This window comes from Centroberyx affinis, unplaced genomic scaffold (assembly GCF_046629955.1).
Source record: "Centroberyx affinis isolate AG114_WGS23_722 - 3 ecotype Tasmania unplaced genomic scaffold, CSIRO-AGI_Caff_v1 ptg000873l_1, whole genome shotgun sequence".
NCBI classification, from domain to species: Eukaryota; Metazoa; Chordata; class Actinopteri; order Beryciformes; family Berycidae; genus Centroberyx; species Centroberyx affinis.
In genome coordinates this window covers 84,907-105,266 of record NW_027279465.1, presented here as the reverse complement: position 1 = coordinate 105,266, position 20,360 = coordinate 84,907, and the positions used below count along the sequence as shown (strand labels likewise).

The 20,360-nt window shown below is 40.7% G+C and overlaps 1 protein-coding gene across 1 annotated transcript; it reads right to left on the bottom strand.

The window, feature by feature from the left end:
• Positions 1 to 209: 209 nt before the first annotated feature.
• LOC139645489 (NLR family CARD domain-containing protein 3-like) lies at positions 210 to 19,978 on the bottom strand (the record flags this gene model as incomplete). Its single annotated transcript, XM_071521209.1, is given in 10 exon segments — positions 210 to 371; positions 706 to 1,694; positions 2,952 to 3,023; positions 3,291 to 3,342; positions 10,129 to 10,189; positions 16,637 to 16,810; positions 16,926 to 18,729; positions 18,981 to 19,209; positions 19,376 to 19,452; positions 19,969 to 19,978. Coding segments are annotated over 10 exon segments (3,630 nt in total), but the record flags the coding sequence as incomplete, so codon positions are not given.
• Between the last annotated feature and the right edge of the window lie 382 nt (positions 19,979 to 20,360).

The following is a 20,360-nucleotide window of genomic DNA, read 5'->3' as shown; positions in this document are numbered from 1 at the left end:
TACGTTTTTTTAACAATTATTACTTACTTAACAATATTTAATTGCATTTTATTTGATCTAACAGTTAATTTCATTGATTTTATCTGATGCAACATTTAATATTACATTTTATTCAATCCACCATTTAATTTGATAGCTATTTCATCAATTCAGTGTTTATTATTTTTGTTACTTCCACCCCTCAGTCAACACATCAATAACACTCTTACCTGCTCCTCATATGCCATGAGAAGATCTGCCATCTTCTCACCAAAAGCTCCAGTCTTCCTCTGTTTGTAGAGTTTGAGCAGCTGTGGTGCGTTTCTATCGAGCGCAGCGAAGAAGGAAAATGGTAGGTTTTGATTGGTGATCCTATGGAATTCGCCATAGAGCTGTACCAACAAAAAAAGCATAAAGAGACATTCCATCATTAGTCTACATCATGACAATACTACTTTTTCCATACTCATAAGGATTTACAAAGTGGTCACTGATTCATTTAATTATTCATGTTTGGATTTGTTTTAAAGTCTTGGAAAACCCTTGTTCACTTTTTTGAGCATAAAAGACAATCAAATAGCAATGAAGCTATAATCTTGATGACATCATCGTGAGGACAATGTTACACTACTCAATTCTTAATCCAAACCAAGAAATAATCATGTTGGCTATGTGCGACATATCACCTTTGTTTTTTGTTAAGTGACCCAGTATGTTTTTACTCACTTGGGCTTCAGAAAAGAGGGCAGGCCACCTGTCTTGTAATTCTGCAACGGGAGGAGCTAAATTCACAATTTCTTCACGTCTGAGTGCAAAGGTGCGCTGCATGTGTTGATGGACGAGCATCATGTCTCTGTCTGCCAGTGTCTTCTTGAACTCCTCCACCATCTGTAGCCTCTGGGTCTCCAGGGTGTCCTTGTTCTCACCACGGGGATAATTAGGAAGGAAGTTGACTTCCCCTCTTCTGGGTCGTTTAATGTTGGCCCGGGATGCTGCACCCTCCGGATTGCTGCTGCTGCGCTTTCCTGCATTCACGGCCACATCTTTTATGCCAGCTCTGCTCAGCTTAGTCCTGTAGTTGCCCATCTTGAAGCGCAGGCTGTTCTTCCACCCATCACATCCTGTTTTGGAACCTCTCTCTTTCAGGCAGGGGTGTTTACTCACAAGGGCTTCTGCAGCCTTGCCTATCTGTTTGCTACTTGGGTATGCTTTATGTCTGTATATTTCAGCAGCCATCCCATCTAGAATGTTATGTTTTTGATCCCTGGTCAACCTCAAATTTTTCACTTCTTTCTCAAACGCACAGTTGCCCTCTCTTAAAGCGAACTCCACCTCGTATGAGAATGTCGGAACAACAAAGACTTCTGGCCATCTGCAGAGGCGCTCAGGTGAATCTGTATTATCTGACAGTAACACTGTGTCATCTGTGCTGGTTGAACTCAGATCTGACTCAATTACTCTAACTATCTTCACAGTTGCCTTAGATGGCAGGTCCTCGATATTGACTAAATTGCATAGGGCACTGCCAAAATCTGGGTCTTGAAATTGCAGGCGAAAGTCATAGTTCAGGTTCATCTTATTTTTCAGCACCAATATGAGGGCATTCACAGTCTCAGGGCGAGAGAGCAAGTTGAGCCTTTCAGCATTGACTTCATCAAGGATGACCCTTAGTTTGAGGACATCAGGCGTTGCCATTTGAACTGCGCAAGGGAAGCCTGTAACATAACAAAAAAAAAAAAAAACACAAAAAAGATACTGCAAGGGTTGGCCTTCTATGTTCCAGCAGCTACCTGCACCACCCACCAATATCAATATCTGCTGCCCCCATGTTATTGAATCACAGTGGAAAATAGTACTCACCTTTAATTGTATTGCTTTGTCCAGGTAGTCCAGCTGTGCACTCAGATATGTCAGGCCCTCAGACACACTGAAGTCACCAGGGAACAAAAGGAAAGACGACTGCTGGATGTGGTGCTGCTCTTTTACTCAGAAACTGGAATGAAATGTTTAGTTGTGAGGATTAGTTTGCTTGACACTTTGTAGGCCAACAATGGCATTTGGTCAGTCAGTTGATATACAGGTTTCACTGTATGGCCCTTTCTTTCATTAACTGTCAGCTCATATGAGCGCAAATGCTCAATATACCAAGTCTCAAAGTCTTTCAGTACAAAGAAGATCTCACTGCCAATAAGTAATATGTTTTTGATCTCCTTAAACTCAGGCAAGGCGGCGTGTACCCCAGTGCAGACAAACATGCCAACCACAAAATGTCTGCCATCAATGGTTGCCTGTTTTGTGGCATATACACTCCTGCTGTCTGTGATACTCAATATGAATGCATGTGTATCTGTGGGCAATGACTCAACAAAGACAGCTTCCACTTTTGAAGTCTGGACTGGTGGCTTGAAAAATCTTGGTGATGACAGGTAGAATGCCATCATTTTTTGGTGTCTCTCTGCCATAGTTTTCAAAACGTTTTTGAAGTTGTGTGTGTCGTGAACTATTTTCTTGAAAACTTTGTGCTTTCCCTCAAACCTCATTGTCCAGAGATGCACCAAAGGACCAAAACACTTTATGAGTTGAGGGTAGTGCTCAATGTAATGATGCTTTGGCCGTAACTGCAAGTTAGGGAAGACCTCCTGAAGAAGCTGTCTGTGATCTGCAATCTTGCAAGCCATGTACTGAATAGTATCATCTGTGAAAGTATGAGACACAGCAAGCTCGACTATATCTTTTAACTCCATTAGGATCTCCCAAAATTTGTCCCCTTCTGGAACTCTTGAGCCAATAAGAACTGGCAGCAGTCTAAGCAGAGCGTGGTTTCTCATGCCCATTTCCACCAATTGTTCCTCGAGTGGCAAAATTTGGGGGAATTGGGTGGGGGCGGTCAACCTTGTCAGAATGTTGGTAGGGAAAAGACATTATTGCCCTATTCAGATCCTCCAAAGAGAAATATTTCTTTGTCATCATACCTTTCAAACACAGGGCAAGCTCAACAGGAACCACACCTTCTAACAGATCATGCAGTATGTCAGGTGGAAATCCTGTGATTGGGTGGAAATAAGAGAGATGATCAGAGAGGACACAACTGTTTTTAACACCGTAATCATCTTCACTGCCATTGTTCTGTATTTCTTGAACAAGGCGATCATGTTGATCTTTTGTCCTCATCTCAGTGGTTGCATCTGATATCTGCATGTCTGTCTTGCTAGCGAGGCAAAACCGGCAACAGTATAAAACCCTAAAACTCTCCTTGAAACCAGCTAGCCCATGTGCAGCAAGGTTATCAGCCACAACAGAGTAGACTGTACCTTTGAGACAGTCACCAAATGTCTCGATATAGACACCTCCCTCTTCCAGAGTCTTTAGGTCATTCAAGAGGGGCGCGAACACTTTTGCATATCCAAGATTTCGTACATCATTCGAATTGCACAAAAGGGCAAGTTGTGTACAGTGTAGCGCTGAGCGATACTTTATTGGCAGGTTAGCCAATGTCCAATAAACTGCGCATGTTTTGTGTACTTTCCTTGAAGTTCCGAGAGGGTTTGCAATTTCAAAATCATCAATATACAGAATTAGAGATAATTTCAGGCCCTCCTCAGAGAGAAGTGGATTTTCCTTACAGTAAGAGCCATCTCGATATGAAGAATACTGCCCAGGCTGTTGTGTGGTAGTTTCTTGGACTTTCTCAAATACATCTGCTTTTTTCAACACCACTTGCAGAGATGAGAGAATGGGCACATACATACAGGTATGCTGTGAAGACTCAATAAGGTACTCCACAGGCTTAACAAGTGGAAACTTGTCTTCGTAATATGACTTCCTCCTCTTAGCAGTTGACAATGGGGCTTGACAGGTAATTGATTTGTGCAAAATGTTACTCTCTGAGACTGCCTGGACAATGTCACTTACAAGTGTGTCAGTAAAAAGGCAGTTATGGTTTTTCAGTATCTTTGCAACAGCTTCTTTGACAAGAGGTTCTGATAGTGAAAATAACTGATCGACATGCTCAATGATTTCCTGTGTTGCCCTCTCTGATACATGGAGAATTGTTTGCATTTTCAAAAAGAAGGCTGCCAGATTATATTGCAATTGCTCCGCTAACCCATCAGTGCTGCTACCTGCCACCGGGGTGGAATCATTTTCATCTGAAAGATCTGTAGGATCTTGTTCAATGTCACTTTCCTGGGAATCATTTGATTCATTTTGCACGACAACTGACACATCATAATCTGAGGCATTTTGATGTTCTCTGCATTTGTGAGAGTTATATGTTGAGTAGACATTTGTTTTAAATTTGCAGTCCCTAAATGGACATGGCACAGTTTGCTTGAGTTTTAAATGTCCCCTTAGATGAAGAAACATGTCCCTCTCAACAAATGGCTGCTTAAAATCACACAGAGGGCAATGAAATGCCAAACTGTTAGTCACACCATGACCGTCACTGCCTGCTACCCTTTTCTCAGTAGGCCTATGTACTCTTGACGTGTGTATCTTGAGTGAATTAAAACTGCTAAAAGTACACATGCAGTTGTGATACAAACATGGTAAGGGAGAAACTTTAGAATACTGGCCATGTTGAAGTCGGTAATGTCTCAGTAAGCGTACTTTGATGGCACTAGAAAAAGCACATAACTTACATTTCCACATGATTTATGTCCCTGGGTTCAGCCACAACTGAAATGAAAATAATCAGTTAGTAGGCAAAAAAACTTGGCCAAGTAGGGTATGTTATCAACGGTAAGCAACAAATAAATACAATGCGTTACATAGTCCTAGTTTGAATCAACTATGTTTGAGATTTTAACAACAGAATATCAATTAAATTGTGCTAACTGCACCATTCTTGAGAGGAGAGGTGAGGATAGCACATGGATGAAAGCGCCACGTGGAGCCCAGCCCAATTACTAGCTAGCCTACATGTATTCTAGGTAGCAAGCTTACCTTAGCAGTCACTTCTGATCGATGTTCCTTGCAATTCGGTGATTGTTTTGTGAGCTGGTTCGCTTCCAAAAAAAACTACACACTCTTTGTGGATATTAAATTTGACCACACCTTAAAAAACAAAACGTATAAAGTTAGCGAAATTAAGTTAGCTTGCATGGACGCTTCCTCGGTGACAGAGTAACTTCAGTTTTTACTAGCTAACATTATCCAAGTAATTTTACTTAAGCAACTAACATAAATTCGAGTAAGTGTCAAAATAATGTGCAGACATTTAAGTGAAAATTCGATGTGCTTCCAGGCTAACTAAAGAGAAAGTGCACGTTTTCAAGGGTGGATTTATCAGTGTTTGTATAATGCAAACAAGCTTAGCTTTCAGATATTTCGCTAACAAGCTAATAAAAGAGAGAACACCGTTACCTTGCTTGGTTTAAAAACAGCAAATTCCTTTAAACCAGCAACTACAAAAATAGGCAGGGTTGTGCAGCGCTGTTTCTCTCCACCTTCAGACCGCCAGACAAGTGCGCGAAAGTCCTCTCCACCTTCACAACTCTGCGTGTGTGCGTACGTGCGTCATAACGATGTGAGCATGGATGCGAGCCGGCGTGTTGCTGGGCAGATTCAGGAAATAGACCTATCAAGCGTCACGTAGATTTTCTGGCCAAATAAATGATTCCAGTCTCTTTTCGCTTTCGCGGATTACTGTATTGCATTATTTTGTTTATTGAAGTGCATTCTGATTGTTTCGAAGCTGCAATGAAAAAAAAATCGCTAGCTATATACTTACCTTAGCACTTCAGTATTGGCAAATTGGATCCAAAACTCCAATTAATTGGAGAATTAACTTGAGAATGAGAGATCTCAAGACAAATGGTTTGAAGACACACTAAATCTTGAGGCAAAAAATAAAATAACATCTCCAGGCTACAGCTAGATAAATATGACATAGGGTTGATAAGAACATGTTTTGCAATACTATAAAGGCAAGTTAGAAAAAAATTGTTAATATAACGCATTGGAATCGATTCACATAACTTAAAATCTACTAAAAGATTATCAAACTCAAAATGACTGAGTAATTATTTCAGCAATTCAATTTTGAGTTCATGTCAATTTATCACCTTAAGTGACTCAAACTTTCTATGACATTTAAGTTGTATTAGCTTAATTCTTTTATTAAGATGTGCTGTTAGGTTTTACAGTGTAGGGATGTCAGTTTCGGTTAATTTTGCTTTCGATAGGCCGACACCCATTAACCGGTAGCCTAACTAACCGGTTAATTTTTAAGAAAAAACGCTTAATGACGTGAAATAGAAGAAAGTGGCGCTTTCCTTTTAGTCCGGCGCTCCATTGACTCAATGAGCTTTTTATATTATATTACTAGATTTCAGCATTGAGGTACTTATATTCATGATTTTGCATAGGCATACTAACCTAAAAACCTATTATTGGGAACCGCGAGAAAATTTCAGAGCGACAGACACAGAGCGTCCCCGTAACCATAGCAACTCACTCTCACTCCTGCCTGCGTGCGCATGGCGCGAGAGGAGAGGGAGAGACGCTGACGTCCTGATTACTCTGAGCAGCATGGGAATAAATTACAATACCATAAAACTTCAATTAATAACGACAAATCACTGTAGTCCTATAATATTCCTATAATACTCCGATAGGGACTTAGAGTGTCTGTGATACTCACTAGTGAGTTTATAGTGACCATATCATGGTATTTTCTTCTTCTGTAGTATCACTATAATATTCCTATAGGGAATTATAGATTTGTTGGGACATTTATTTAGTATTCATCTAAAATGTAGTATTATATAGGAATACTAGGCCTATAGTATATGGGCCGGACCCCTAACTTTATATGGCATTATCGGGGCGCCAATTATGCAGCGAGCCCCGTATCAAAATACCGGTAGCCGACCTTAGAAAGGATGAAAGCCGAAAAAAGATCAACGGAGAAATGTCTTGCTGCTGCTTCTCCTGAGTTTTGTTCAGCAAATTTGACAACTGACAGCTTGAATTTCAGGTCGTACTTTTTTCTCTGTGCCGCCATGGCGATCAGCAAATGTGACGTTTGAGTGCAAGTAAAAAAAAAAAATAAACTGCTTCGCAGCGTCAATGGCAACCGGCTTCTAATTGAGACCGGCCTTTATTTGTCAAAACGTGCAGCCACACCCGGCCAGTAAAAGTGACTCTGCGTTTTACGGTATAATAGATTTGTGTATATTTGTCGCTTTCCCCGATGGTCTGAATAACTCTCTGCTGCACGGTGCTGCTCTGTCTTGTCTGTCCGTGGCTGTCAGTGTCTCTTTTCGCTCCGCGACGTTATCAGTTATGAATTTGTGTTTCACTGCATGAGAAAATGGACTTGTGGCTTGAGAGCCTGTGAAAAGTGTCAATTGCGTGAGTCTCTCGGTCAATGCGTGAGAGTTGGCAGCCCTGCTCAGACTGCTAGTTGAGTGGAGTGTGTATGCAAATTAACCTATAGACCGACATGTAACCGACCAAACTCTGCTGGAGATGAATGCATGGATCAGCTTGAAGATATTTCACTATTTCCTCTCCTTGCAGCATCAGTTGCTGAAACCTAAAATAGCAGAAAGGACTTCTAAGATTCTGTCACAAACTGAGACAAACTGTCAAACTGAAGCAACTGAAGCCACAGAGCCGATCACGGATGGATTACTGAACGGGCCAACCGGGCACAGGCCCAGGGGCCCGAGAGCTCAGGGGGGCCCCTGAGCCAGAGCCTGATACATGATGATGCTGTCACTAACTTTACATTTACTGCCCTGCAGTCAAAGGGCTTAGTCATTTATATCAACACCAAAGCCCCAAACTTCCCCTATAATAACCTAGACATTAGTTTTGAAGGTGTCAACATGGCTCTGTCACAGTGAGTGTTCTCCTCAGTTTATCTATAGCACTTTAGCAGTAAAGCGCTGCATTATTGTCCAAAGGCCTTGTAATGTAAAGTCATGGTTTACCAAGACCCCAAAATGTTGTTTTCCACTCCTGATCTGTCAGTAGGGCCCACTGACTCATATACCATGCAGCTGCTGTGTGGCCAGACAGTAGATTTGGGGCATTGCAGGCAATCAGAGGCATTTTGCACTTTAAAATATGTTTTTTAGGCCTAGAATAATATGTGTTTGCACCTTGTAATTCATTTGTAATTGTTTATTTCGTTTTCTCTCCCATAAGTGCAGTAACAAAAAAAGATAATAGGTATAGCAATATTATATACCCAATGAGAGCATACAAAAGTTTTTTATGTTCATCTCACTTTTGTATTTAAAAAACAGTTTTGAATATGAATTTGAATCTGTCTTTAATAGCCTAGTATCCAACATATGTTATCATCATCTTTCAAAAAAGATAAGCTTATAGGCTTCCACTTTCATGTCCATCCTCACTAGATTAACGGGTGTGTTAGGTAAGACTATTTCATGATTTGTTTAGCCTTCAGAGGTCTACCTGTTGTTGCTATTTCATTTGCAACATGACTTGCATTCAGTTGTTAGAGACTTAAACGGATTGCTCTTGGCTTTGAGTGTGTAAATTGTGAGCTGTAAATCCTGAGTTGAGATTCAGGTGATATTGTGCGATTGGCTCTGCGTATACTTTAAAACGGATCCCCTTTATTGAAACACTGAGGAGAAAACTAGTAAGAGCAGCTCCTGACCACAGCCAGGCCTGCTGTTCACAAGTGAAACAACGATTGTGTCTCATAAGGAGAAGCTTCTCTAACCTGTTGTCAGACAGTCTGTTCCTTCTGGAGGTGAGCAGCAAACTTCCTGAACTGAACAGCCACTCCACAGGCGCTAGATGGGGTCGGGGTTTTGTACTTCATGTAAATGTTTTGGATGTTTGAGAACCGGTTGAGGGTCTCGATCCCAGATCCTCCTGACCTCAAATAATCCATCACTTCTTCTTCTGCTGAGTAGCTGTTTGTCCACCAGCGTCCTGCTCTGAAATCCAGATCTGTTGTTTAGTCGGAGTGTGTTTGTCGTTGGCAGTGGAGGCTCCTTGTCGGGTTGTTTTTCCCTGAGTTTCACGTTGCTGTGTTGCGTATCAAATGCTTTGATAAACTGGATGTTGTGTTTTTCACTGTGGAAAGAGTTTTCTGCCACACAAAGTTTACAACGGACGATAATGTTCTTTGCATCCTTGACTGAGATCAATTCAAAGTAAAAACTGGAAAACTTCCACCTAGTAGCGACGTAAGCGACGTAAACCTGCTGCATGTCCTGAAGATATGAAGAAAAAAACAAACAGGGATTTGAAGAAAAAAAAAAAACAGTGAAAATTTCAAAGGAGAGAACAGAAAAGGTTGATGGAGGTTCAGGTTTAAGTAATGCCGTAACGGGGTGTTACTGGGATTAGAAACTGTAATGTAATTAAATTGTAATCCCTTTCACCAGTTATTCTCAACCTTTTTCATATCAAGGACCCCTAATTTATTCCACAGTAGGGCCACGGACCCCCATTTGAGAGTATTTCTATTGTTAGATATGATTTTGTCCAGAATTCCATGACTATTTGTATTGTAGGTAGAGAGATAACAGAGAAACTACAATCAAAATAGATTGTTATACCTTCTCTAGTTGTGTTAACATATGAAATAAATGAAATAATGCTAAAAATTTAACAATTCCTCAATTTCCTGGGGACCCCCAGGAACCCCCTCAAGGACCACTGATGGTCCTCGGACCCCACGTTGAGAACCACCGCCTTACACTACTGTTACTGAAAAAAGTAATCACATGACTGTAACACGTCACTGAGTAGCCTAACGCGTTACCGCCCAACACTGGTGCCCAGGGGCCCTTTGTCTCATAATCCGCCTATGGAGCCGATCACTGGGTCAACTGTTTGCATCTGAGACAGTTACACTTTTTGCCAGAATTTGACTGCATCGTCACAACTATTTTCACAGCTGTATACTAAAAAACATCTACCTATGTACCTTGTTTTGTTTGTGTGTGTGTGTGTGTGTGTGTGTAGGCTGTCAGGCTGTCTGCTCACAGAGGAAGGCTGTGCTTCTCTGGCCTCAGCTCTGAGCTCCAACTCCTCCCATCTGAGAAAGCTGGACCTGAGCTACAATCATCCAGGAGCCTCAGGAGTGAAGCTGCTCTCTGCTGGACTGGAGGATCCACACTGGAGACTGGACTCTCTCAGGTATGGAGAGGCAACGTCTGCTAGAAGGCTGAGAGTCACACACATTTTCTCTGTCACACGGAGAAGATGAGAAACACTGAAAGTTCAGCTTTCTTCATTCTTGATGTATCAAGCTCACTTAAACTGTTGATTGGTGATTGGTGACTCTAAAAAAGGCCCTTCACTTCACAGTCTTTGTTTTACCGTTTACTTAATCAAACAAAGGGATGAGGGAAAAAGGCTCAGTAAAGGACAAGTTCAAAGCCACGGTCAAAAATAATTTGTGCTGTAGCTCACAGCTTCTCTCTATTGAAGGAAAATGTAAATGCACAATCCACCTGATGCTTCTCTGCTGACAGTAATTAGCTAAAGAGAGATGAGCATTAATCTAAGGCAATATAAACTATATGTTACACAAGTAAATGTTAATTATTATCAATATTAATCAAAACAATCAATAAATCTATATAATCTATAATCTGTTAACAAGTGATGTCTCTTACAAATACTGTTTAATGTTTAATGGTGGATATGAGTGATGTATGGAAAATCAGAAAATCACTTTTCACGGTTATGAAGGTTATTTGTTTCCATTATGAAGAGATTATGCTGGTCTGACTTTATTTAACCCCACAGTGTGGACCATGGTGGAGAGCAGAGGTTGCAACCAGGTCTGAGGAAGTGTAAGTGTGTATTTAGTTTTATATTCATGAAAACAAAGCAGAACATTCAATTTCTATTTAAATAGAAAGCTCATGTATGTGACATCTATGTATTCAAATCCTACAGTGAAAAAGATGGCTCACTAAATGTGTCATCATGAAACTGAAGAAATGAACAGTCAATCTGTTAATAAATCAACAGATAATAAACACAACAGGTGTATTAGATGAGAAGCTGCTGCTGTATTGAGTCTTGTTCTCTCCATCAGATGCCTGTGAACTCACACTGGACCCAAACACAGCACACAGAGACCTCTTCCTGTCTGAAGACAACAGAAAGGTGACAGTGAGAGAGGAGCAGCCATATCCTGATCACCCAGAGAGATTTGACTACTGGACTCAGCTGCTGTGTAGAAATGGTCTGACTGGTCGCTGTTACTGGGAGGTCGAGTGGAAAGGACGGGTTTATATAGGAGTGACTTACAGAGGAATCAGAAGGAGAGGAGAGGATGGTGACTGCTGGATTGGAGGGAATGAAAAGTCCTGGAGTCTGATCTGCTCTGGTAACAGATACTCTGTCTGTCACAATAACAGAATAACAGTCATACCTTCCCTCTCCTCCTCTGGCTCTAACAGAGTAGCAGTGTATCTGGACTGGCCTGCTGGCTCTCTGTCCTTCTACAGAGTTTCCTCTGACACACTGAGCCACATCCACAGCTTCCACTCCACATTCACTGAACCACTCTACCCTGGGTTTGGGTTTGGGTCTGATTCCTCAGTGTCTCTTGTCAGATAGAGGAGGGAGAGAGAAACACTCAGACTGCTGACCAAAGACAGCTGCTGAAATGATAGTTCACTCTGGACAGGATCACACACACACACACACACACACACACACACACACACACACACACACACACACACACACACACATCTTGATGTGAGAATATGAATGTTTGTATTTTCATGTGATTATTTTACTGTGAACAAACATCCATCAGTCAGTGTAAACAGAGTGTATTCTGTGTGTTGGGAAACTGAACAAGGTTTTAACAACACACACGTACAAGAACATGAACATTTTATTGTGAAAATGAAATGAATGAGAAATGAAACCAGACTGAATCAAGTTATGGTTGTTCATCTTAGAGTCTGTTGTTGATGAAATATCATCTATCTTTTTCAATATATATCTATATAATATTATCTTTGTTTTATTTGGTATTTTATTATCTTCTCATCATTCCAAGCTAAACTTTTATCTAGTTTTCTATAATTGTTTCTCAGAAATAAAGTTGTGCCTAAATGAACATTGTTTGGTCTTCATCTTTTCCAACAAACAGTTTCAAACAGTTTTTTTTATATCAGATAATAATTACTATAAAATAAAATAATCAGTTCAGTTCAATTCAGTCTAACATGTAAATGAATAGAGGAGTAAAATTATGTTAAAGCCTTTAACTGTCCAACACTAATATTGACTGTTTCTGCTTTCAGGTTCCTCTGTTCTGTTTCTCTTTATTAGTTGAGTTGATTCTGATGAAAACAATAAAAAATCTCTACAGACTGAGCTCAGCATTCAGCATTTCATCTGAACAACATCCACAACATGTTAGCTAAATCGTTTTAAAAATTCAGTAAAGTGTCAAATTATGTAATAATTTAATCTAATGCCATTTCTACTGACATTATTTCATCCATTTTAAGACATTTGAGAGGAAAAGAGGCTGAACCACGATGTCAGAGACTCAGATTCACACATTTATGTTCAATATCTTGAATTCTGAAAGGAAAATTAAAAACATTCGATTTTTAATATATAGGTGCAAGAAAATGTATTTTCACCTAACTCAAGTAATGCAATTGGGCTTCTTTTTTTATTTAAGCTATATTTAACCAGTTTAATCACAATAATATTAAAAATGTTATTATTTTTTTTATCAAGGGAGAAAGCAGCATCATGACAAACATAAAAGTCACAAACAACATACAAAAATGTAAGAAAGTAAAAACAATCAAAGTCACATTAAAGAAAGAAACAGTCAGATTTTATGTCAAAAGTTCTCCAACAGGCAGAAGACAAGATCCATCATTTCATATGAAACCACTTTTCAACTCCATTTTACTCTTTCTGAACTTTATTTACCTATCCTCACTCAAAGTAAAGGAACATTTGACTCCATCAACGCAGCTAATGAAAGCCGCGCTCACTTGAAAAAGGCCGGCTTGAATTAAGGCTCGAGCCGTTCCACTAACACAATCCCGCCGTGTCTAGTCAACGTTAACTCTAACCAGGCCTGAATAATCTGCATTGTGCGCGCGCACCGAGTACATAAGCAGCCCAGAAGAGTCGATTGTGGAAAAGACGATACTATGTCGCAAAAAGAAGGGAAAAGGAGAGCTGTGTTCTTCTCAGCGGCTGGAATTATACGAGTTATATATAATTATACGAGTTATATAGAATTATACGAGTTATATAGAATTATACAAGTTATATAGAATTATACAAGTTATATAGAAGTATACGAGTTATATATAATTATACGAGTTATATAAAATTATACAATTTATATGGAATTATATGAGTTATATAGAATCATACGAGGAATGTAAAGGGTCGTCAACAAAAAGGGCAATACTGCCACAATCAACAAAGCGAGGGAAATGGCTTGGCAAAAAATTGCAGACAGACTAAATGCGTAAGTTATACAAGCCTACTTATTGTTTCATTTATATTTATTAATAAATGAACATTCAGATCACTAGATACAGTAAGACTGTGTGGCTATATTATCAGTAGGCTAGATAATATCAGATGTATGTTTAAAATAATGGTGTAGGCTAATTTAGGAGAACCGACATAACTACAATGCATTTACTGTTAATTAGCCTAACTGGGTGAGGTGTGTGAAGCCCCTCTGACCTAGTGACCCTTGGCCTGTATTCATTCTTCACTGTTTCATCTCAACAGGAGCCATCTCAATAGCCAGAAACCAACGTGGCAACAAGTGAAAATAAAATACCATTTTTTTTCCCAGAGTGGTAAGTAGCCTATAATTAGATGTGAAATGTATTTGTTAAAATAGTTGTTGAACTGTAAATATGTACCATTGTAGCCACCAAAAAAAGATGGATGCCACTGCTACTGGTGGAGCTACTACTAGCCAATCAGAGGCAGAGGAGGGCGGGATTTAAAAAAAAATCTAACCTCATGTTCTTTTTAACTCTTTTTATGTTCAGCACTCGGAGTTGCATTTGATGTATGACTTGTGCTATATAAATAAAGTTTGATTGATTGATTTTGGAGACAGTGAAAGTGGTAAGACATGATTTTCATGACTTATTTTTATTAATACGGTCTTTGGAACTAAAGTAAACACGTACATTCATGCTCGGTCACATTGTGAGAAAAAGGTCTGAACTTGTGTTTCCGAACACGGACATGACATAAGTGATGCCAGCGCGAAAATACACCTGACGGAAATGTCTTTTGGGAGTCTGTTTCTGCCCGTCGGACATTCTTTGACACACAGCTAAATGAAGCTTGACAGTTAGCCTGCTACGGAGCAGGCTAGTTCTGCGGTACAAGTTACCATGGTTACTGAGCAGGGAATCATATAAGCCGCGGTAATGAACGGAGCTCTCACTTAAATTAGCGAGACTTATCAAAATAAGCCAGGCTTTTCCTTTATCCGCCTTGATGCAATACCCCCCTGGTTATCATAAGAATTTCATAGTAAATCCTTAATCTATCCAGTTTGACTCCATTTTGGAACCTATCCTCTCAAACTACAGGCTGATTTGACCTCAGAAAACAAACCTTTTTCAGGAGCAGAAGCTGAAACAAAACATTTCAGAGTGTAAAAACTGTCTTCAGACCGGTGGAGCGATAACAGAGACAGTGTTAACATGCACAGAGTCTCCAGCAGCTCTTCTCTGTGTTCAGGTCATATTGTGTTCAGGTCATGGATCTGTTCAGGAGGAGGTTTTTGTGGAGTGAGGACGCCCTCTGGTGGATTGTACCGGCTACAGCATGTGTGCAGGTCGGCTGCTTCACTGTGTAGTGGAGCGGATCCGCAGGTAAACGGAGGATATCTCTACTTTTCCTCCACTACACCTCAGAGGGAAATCTTCTTCTTTTTCCTCCACTACATTTATCTGCCGGCTGGAGTTACTAGTTACTTTGCAGAATAAGGTTTTACACGCAAAACATACGATGAGCTCATAAAATATGTTGCATTGTTAGAGTTTAAACTCCCCAACAGTATATGGAGCAGTTAGACCGACAACATTAAAATACTTCTGACAGGTTCATGCTTCAATAATTTAACTCTTTGACAGAATGACAAATTTTACTTTTGACACTTCACTACATTTTACTGCTAATACTTCTAGACTTTTACTGAAATCATCTTACAAATGTTTAAAACATCCCACAGAGTTACAGAACTATCATGAAGTCAAGTAACATGGAATCAATAGATAGTGATGCTCTGTTATCAGCTAACCCAGAGGTCTAGCAGCTCAAGCTAGCTAACGCTAACCAACCACATCCTTTAGCCGCTTACTAGCAACAGCTTGTTTGTCATCATATCCCTTGACAGATATTTATGCGCAGTGACGTCATTCAGTAGCGCCGCCGCTGCTGAAAATCCACTAGATTTTTTTTTCCATCAAATGTATTTCTGCCGAGATGCATCTTTATGGTAGAAATGACAATTAGCGACGTGGTCGTGAAAAAAGCGCCAATGTCCCCGTGCTGTCAGAAAGAAATACAGGGGAAACACTGGAGCTAAAGTTTGCCATGTGGCGTGTCGCTAACATTAGCTACATCATAAGTTGTTTACCTGTCCAATAAACAATTGTGACCATAAAACATTTCATTCGGAGCAAAAAAAAATACAATTGGAAAACGGAAAAAAGGCAAAAAAAAACCCAACCTTTGCCTGTTTTTCTGTTTTCCAATTTTTTTTGCTCCGAATCCAATGTTTTATGGTCACGATTCATCTCGTAGTTGGTTGGCTTGGTTCCAGGCTTAAAACTCTTTATATAAGGATTTTTCTGAAACGTCAATGGAGTGAATGAATTGGAAATTCACTTCCGGAGCTGTTCAAAAGTGGGCGGTCACTGTTGCTCATTGCATCTGTAGCTCTATTGTTACACAAAAGCATCATAACCTGATCTTACCTGAGCTTCACAAAGAGCCATAAAGAAGATAATAGATAATAAAGATTTAAAATGTTTTAACAGATGAGCCTAATCCCTCAGGAAGGCATTCCACAGTCTAGAGGCACTGATGGGAAAAGTGTTTTCACCTTCAGTCTTGAACGTTAGAAAGACCTGAAGATCTCAGCTTGCTCTCCGGCTCACAGGTAACTAAGAGCTCTGCAGTGAAACTCATGGACAAAACTAGCCATGCTTTAAATCAGTGAAATCTTAATATTAATTCTATATCTTAGTGGTAACCAGTAGAGAGATGGTACAAATGGGGATATATAATCTCTGTTTAACACGACTTAAAATCCTAGTTGCTCTATTCACAACAAGCTGGAGATGTGACAATGAATTATGGCTGAGACAGGAATAGAGAGAAGTGCAGTAATCTAAATTACATGATATCAGAGCATGGATGATCTTCTCTAAATCCTTCATGTTCATCGCTGTGCATTTGAATTTGAATAAAACAAATGTTGTAAAATTCCCAAACTTTATTTAAAGTGTAAAATGGCGCTGAAATCCTGATTTGAACCCTGAACTTGCAGGGTCACACTCTGCAGATTCAGGAATCCTGACCTGAGAGACTGTTTTGAGAGCACAGACCTTAGTTTGGAGAAATGTGTCAAATCAATTGAAAAAAAAATGGATCTGTAAATGGAGTTTACCTGAGAGTCTCCAGTCTACAGTGTGGACTCTCCAGTCCAGCAGAGAGCAGCTTCACTCCTGAATCCTGCAGGTTGTTGTTACTCAGGTCCAGCTCTCTCAGACCAGAGGACTGGGAGCTGAGAACTGAGGCCAGAGCTTCACAGCTTCTCTCTGACAGCTTACAGACACTCAGCCTGAAGGAGAATTAGTGACGAAGACAAACAATAACTTTGAAAACATATATTGTTTTTCCTCTGTATGAATATTAGATTTAATATATTGAATCTATCCAGTTTTCTATGCACTTACACAGATTTATTGGAGGCTTTGACCACTGGCAGCAGCCTCAGAAGAGCCTCCTCTGAAGCAGAGTATTTATTCAGGTCAAACACGTACAGCTCTTCTTCTGATGACAGTAAGATGAAGACCAGAGCCGACCACTGAGCAGGGGAGAGTTCGTCTGTGGAGAGACTTCCTGATCTCAGGTACTGTTGGATCTCCTCCACTAGAGAACGGTCATTCAGCTCATTCAGACAGTGGAACAGATTGATGCTTCTCTCTGCAGAGGGATTCTTTCTGATCTTCTCCTTGATGTACTGGACTGTTTCCTGATTGGTCTGTGAACTACTTCCTGTCTGTGTCAGCAGGCCTCGTAGGAGAGTCTGATTGGTCTCCAGTGAAAGACCCAGGAGGAAGCAGAGGAACAAGTCCAGGTGTCCATTTTGACTCTGTAAGGCCTTGTCCACAGCACTCTGGCAGAGGCGATTTACCTTAGATTTGTCTCCTAATAGTGTAAATAGCCAGGATGTTGATTGAGTTTCTGACAGTAGATTGACACCAGTGTTGATCAATGTCAGAAAGACATAAACAGCAGCCAGAAACTCCTGAATGCTCAGATGGACAAAGCAGAACACCTTGTCCTGGTACAGCCCACACTCCTCTTTAAAGATCTGTGTGAACACTCCTGAGTACACTGAGGCTGCTCTGATATCAATGCCACACTCTCTTAGGTCGGCTTAATAGAAGATCAGGTTGCCTTTCTCCAGCTGCTCAAAAGCCAGATTTCCCAGAGAGAGAATCATCTTCCTGCTCTCTGGATTCCAGTGTGGATCTGTCTCAGCTCTCCTATGATACTTGACGTTCCCCTGTTTGGACTGAACCACCAGGAAGTGGATGTACATCTCAGTCAGGGTCTTGGGCAGGTCTCCTCTCTCACTGGTTTTCAACACATGCTCCAGAACTGTAGCAGTGATCCAGCAGAAGACTGGGATGTGGCACATGATGTGGAGGCTTCGTGAAGTCTTGATGTGGGAGATGATTCTGCTGGCCTGCTCCTCCTCTCTGAATCTCTTTCTGAAGTACTCCTCCTTCTGTGGGTCAGTGAAGCCTCTCACCTCTGTCACCATGTCAACACACTCAGGAGGGATCTGATTGGCTGCTGCAGGTCGTGTGGTTATCCAGAGGCGAGCATAGGGAAGCAGTTTCCCCTTGATGAGGTTTGTCAGCAGCACATCCACTGAGGTTGACTCTGTAACATCAGTCAGGATCTTGTTCTTCTTGAAATCTAGAGGAAGTCGACACTCATCCAGACCGTCAAGGATGAACACAACCTGGAACTTGTCAAACCTGCAGATTCCTGATTCTTTGGTGTCATTAAAGAAGTGATGAAGAAGTTTCACCAAGCTGCACCTTTTCCCTTTCAGCAGATTCAGCTCTCGGAAAGTCAGCGGAAATATGAACTGTATATCCTGGTTGGCTTTGTCTTCAGCCCAGTCCAGAGTGAACTTCTGTGTTAAGACTGTTTTCCCAATACCAGCCACTCCCTTTGTCATCACTGTTCTGATTGGTTTATCTCTTCCAGGTAAGGGTTTAAACATGTATTCACATTTGATTGGTGTTTCTGGTCTCACTGGTTTCCTGGATGCTGCTTCAATCTGTTTGACCTCATGTTCATCATTGACCTCTCCACTCCCTCCCTCTGTGATGTAAAGCTCTGTGTAGATCTGATTCAGAAGTGTTGGGTTTCCTGCTTTAGCAATCCCTTCAAACAAACACTGAAACTTCTCCTTCAGAGCAGATTTGAGTTGACACTGGCAGATGGGAGCAATGGTTTCTGAATGAACAAACAACAAATGAAATCAGTCAATTTCAGTGTGGATGTATATATTTTCCCACTCCATTATATCTATTCAGCTCATCAGTAGTGGATAAACATGTTCTGACTGTGTGTGCAGCCCAGAAGAATAGTATAGATCTGATGTAGATGTGTACAGCATATTTACAGCAGAGTTTGGAAATGTAAACATCTCTCATTTTCCACCATTTCCTCTTTCCATCATGAAAAACCTGTTAAAAGCCTCTTACTGCTCTGCAGAAAGTCAGCCAGCTCCTCCTGCTTCATTCTCCTCAGGAAGTGCAGTGTGATCTCCAGAAAAGCCTCTCTGCTGCTCCTCATCTGCTCTTCCTCCTCACCGTTCACCACCTCCTCATCCTCCCTCTGCCTCTCTGAGCATTCTGGGTAATCTGGACTCAGAATCCTCTGGATCCTTTTCAGTTCGTTTTTCACAAAAGTGACAATATTCTTCTCAAGAAGCTGGAACAGAATACAAAATCGTGGAACACAACATCAAATCCATCTTGCATGGTTTGAAAGCCCACTGATCTACAGAGTCCAGCATGGAGACTATAATGACCAGAATGGTTGATTTGCATTTTTGTAACTAAAGTAAAACATGTTGTTTGTGTGTACATTTACACACCATAAATATGGAGTCCAGGTCTGTCTGATACTCCTGGGCAGACTGACCACTGGGAACCTCTTTCCTTTGATGGTGAACTCCGATGGAGCAGTATTAGGGCTCCAGATATCAACAGGTAATGTTAAATTAATCTGGGAGCAGATTAAGAAACTGACAGGACAACATCACAAAGTAGGAAGGCAAATGGAACTTGAAATCAATGGAAACCTTCCAAGGGACCCAGTCGAAATTGCTCTCAACCATTATTTTATTGATTCAGTGGCCAACATTGCACAGAGTTTCTCTGTGAGTCAAACGAACACTACTCCATTGGAGGTTGCAGCCGTGCAGCCACTATCCCCTTCATTGGATGTTGCAGAACCACCTTTCCACATAAGAAATATTCTTGAGGCAGATGTTCTAAGAATAATCAATGCTCTTAAAACATCGAAAGCAAAGGATGTGTATGAGATGGATAATGCCATGCTCAAAGATCTAAGCAGATCTCTCCAGATGCCTTTAGGTGGATAGAGTCCTACCTTTCTGACCGATCTCAAATTGTCAGAGTCGATAACCATCAGTCCACTGCTCTCAGCTTCTCCACTGCATCCCACAAGGATCCATATTGGGCCCACTACTATTTAGCGTATATGTTAATGATCTGCCATCCATATGCCCCAAGATAGAGACTCAAATGTACGCTAATGACACTGTAATATATGTACACCGCAATACAAAAAGCCAAGTTGCCTCCATCTTAATCATCGCAATGGCCCATGTTACCGAATGGTTAAACCATTGCTGTCTACAACTAAAAGTGTCAAAAACCACTAGCATGTATTTCACAAAGAAAGCTAGCAATACTGTTGAGCCACACATACTTGTACTTGGACAAAGATTAGAAGTTGTCAAAGAATACAAATATCTTGGGATTGTGATAGACTCAAATATCTCCTTTAAAACTCAGGCTAGTAAGGTTTGTAACAGGGTCAAGTACAGCTTAGAA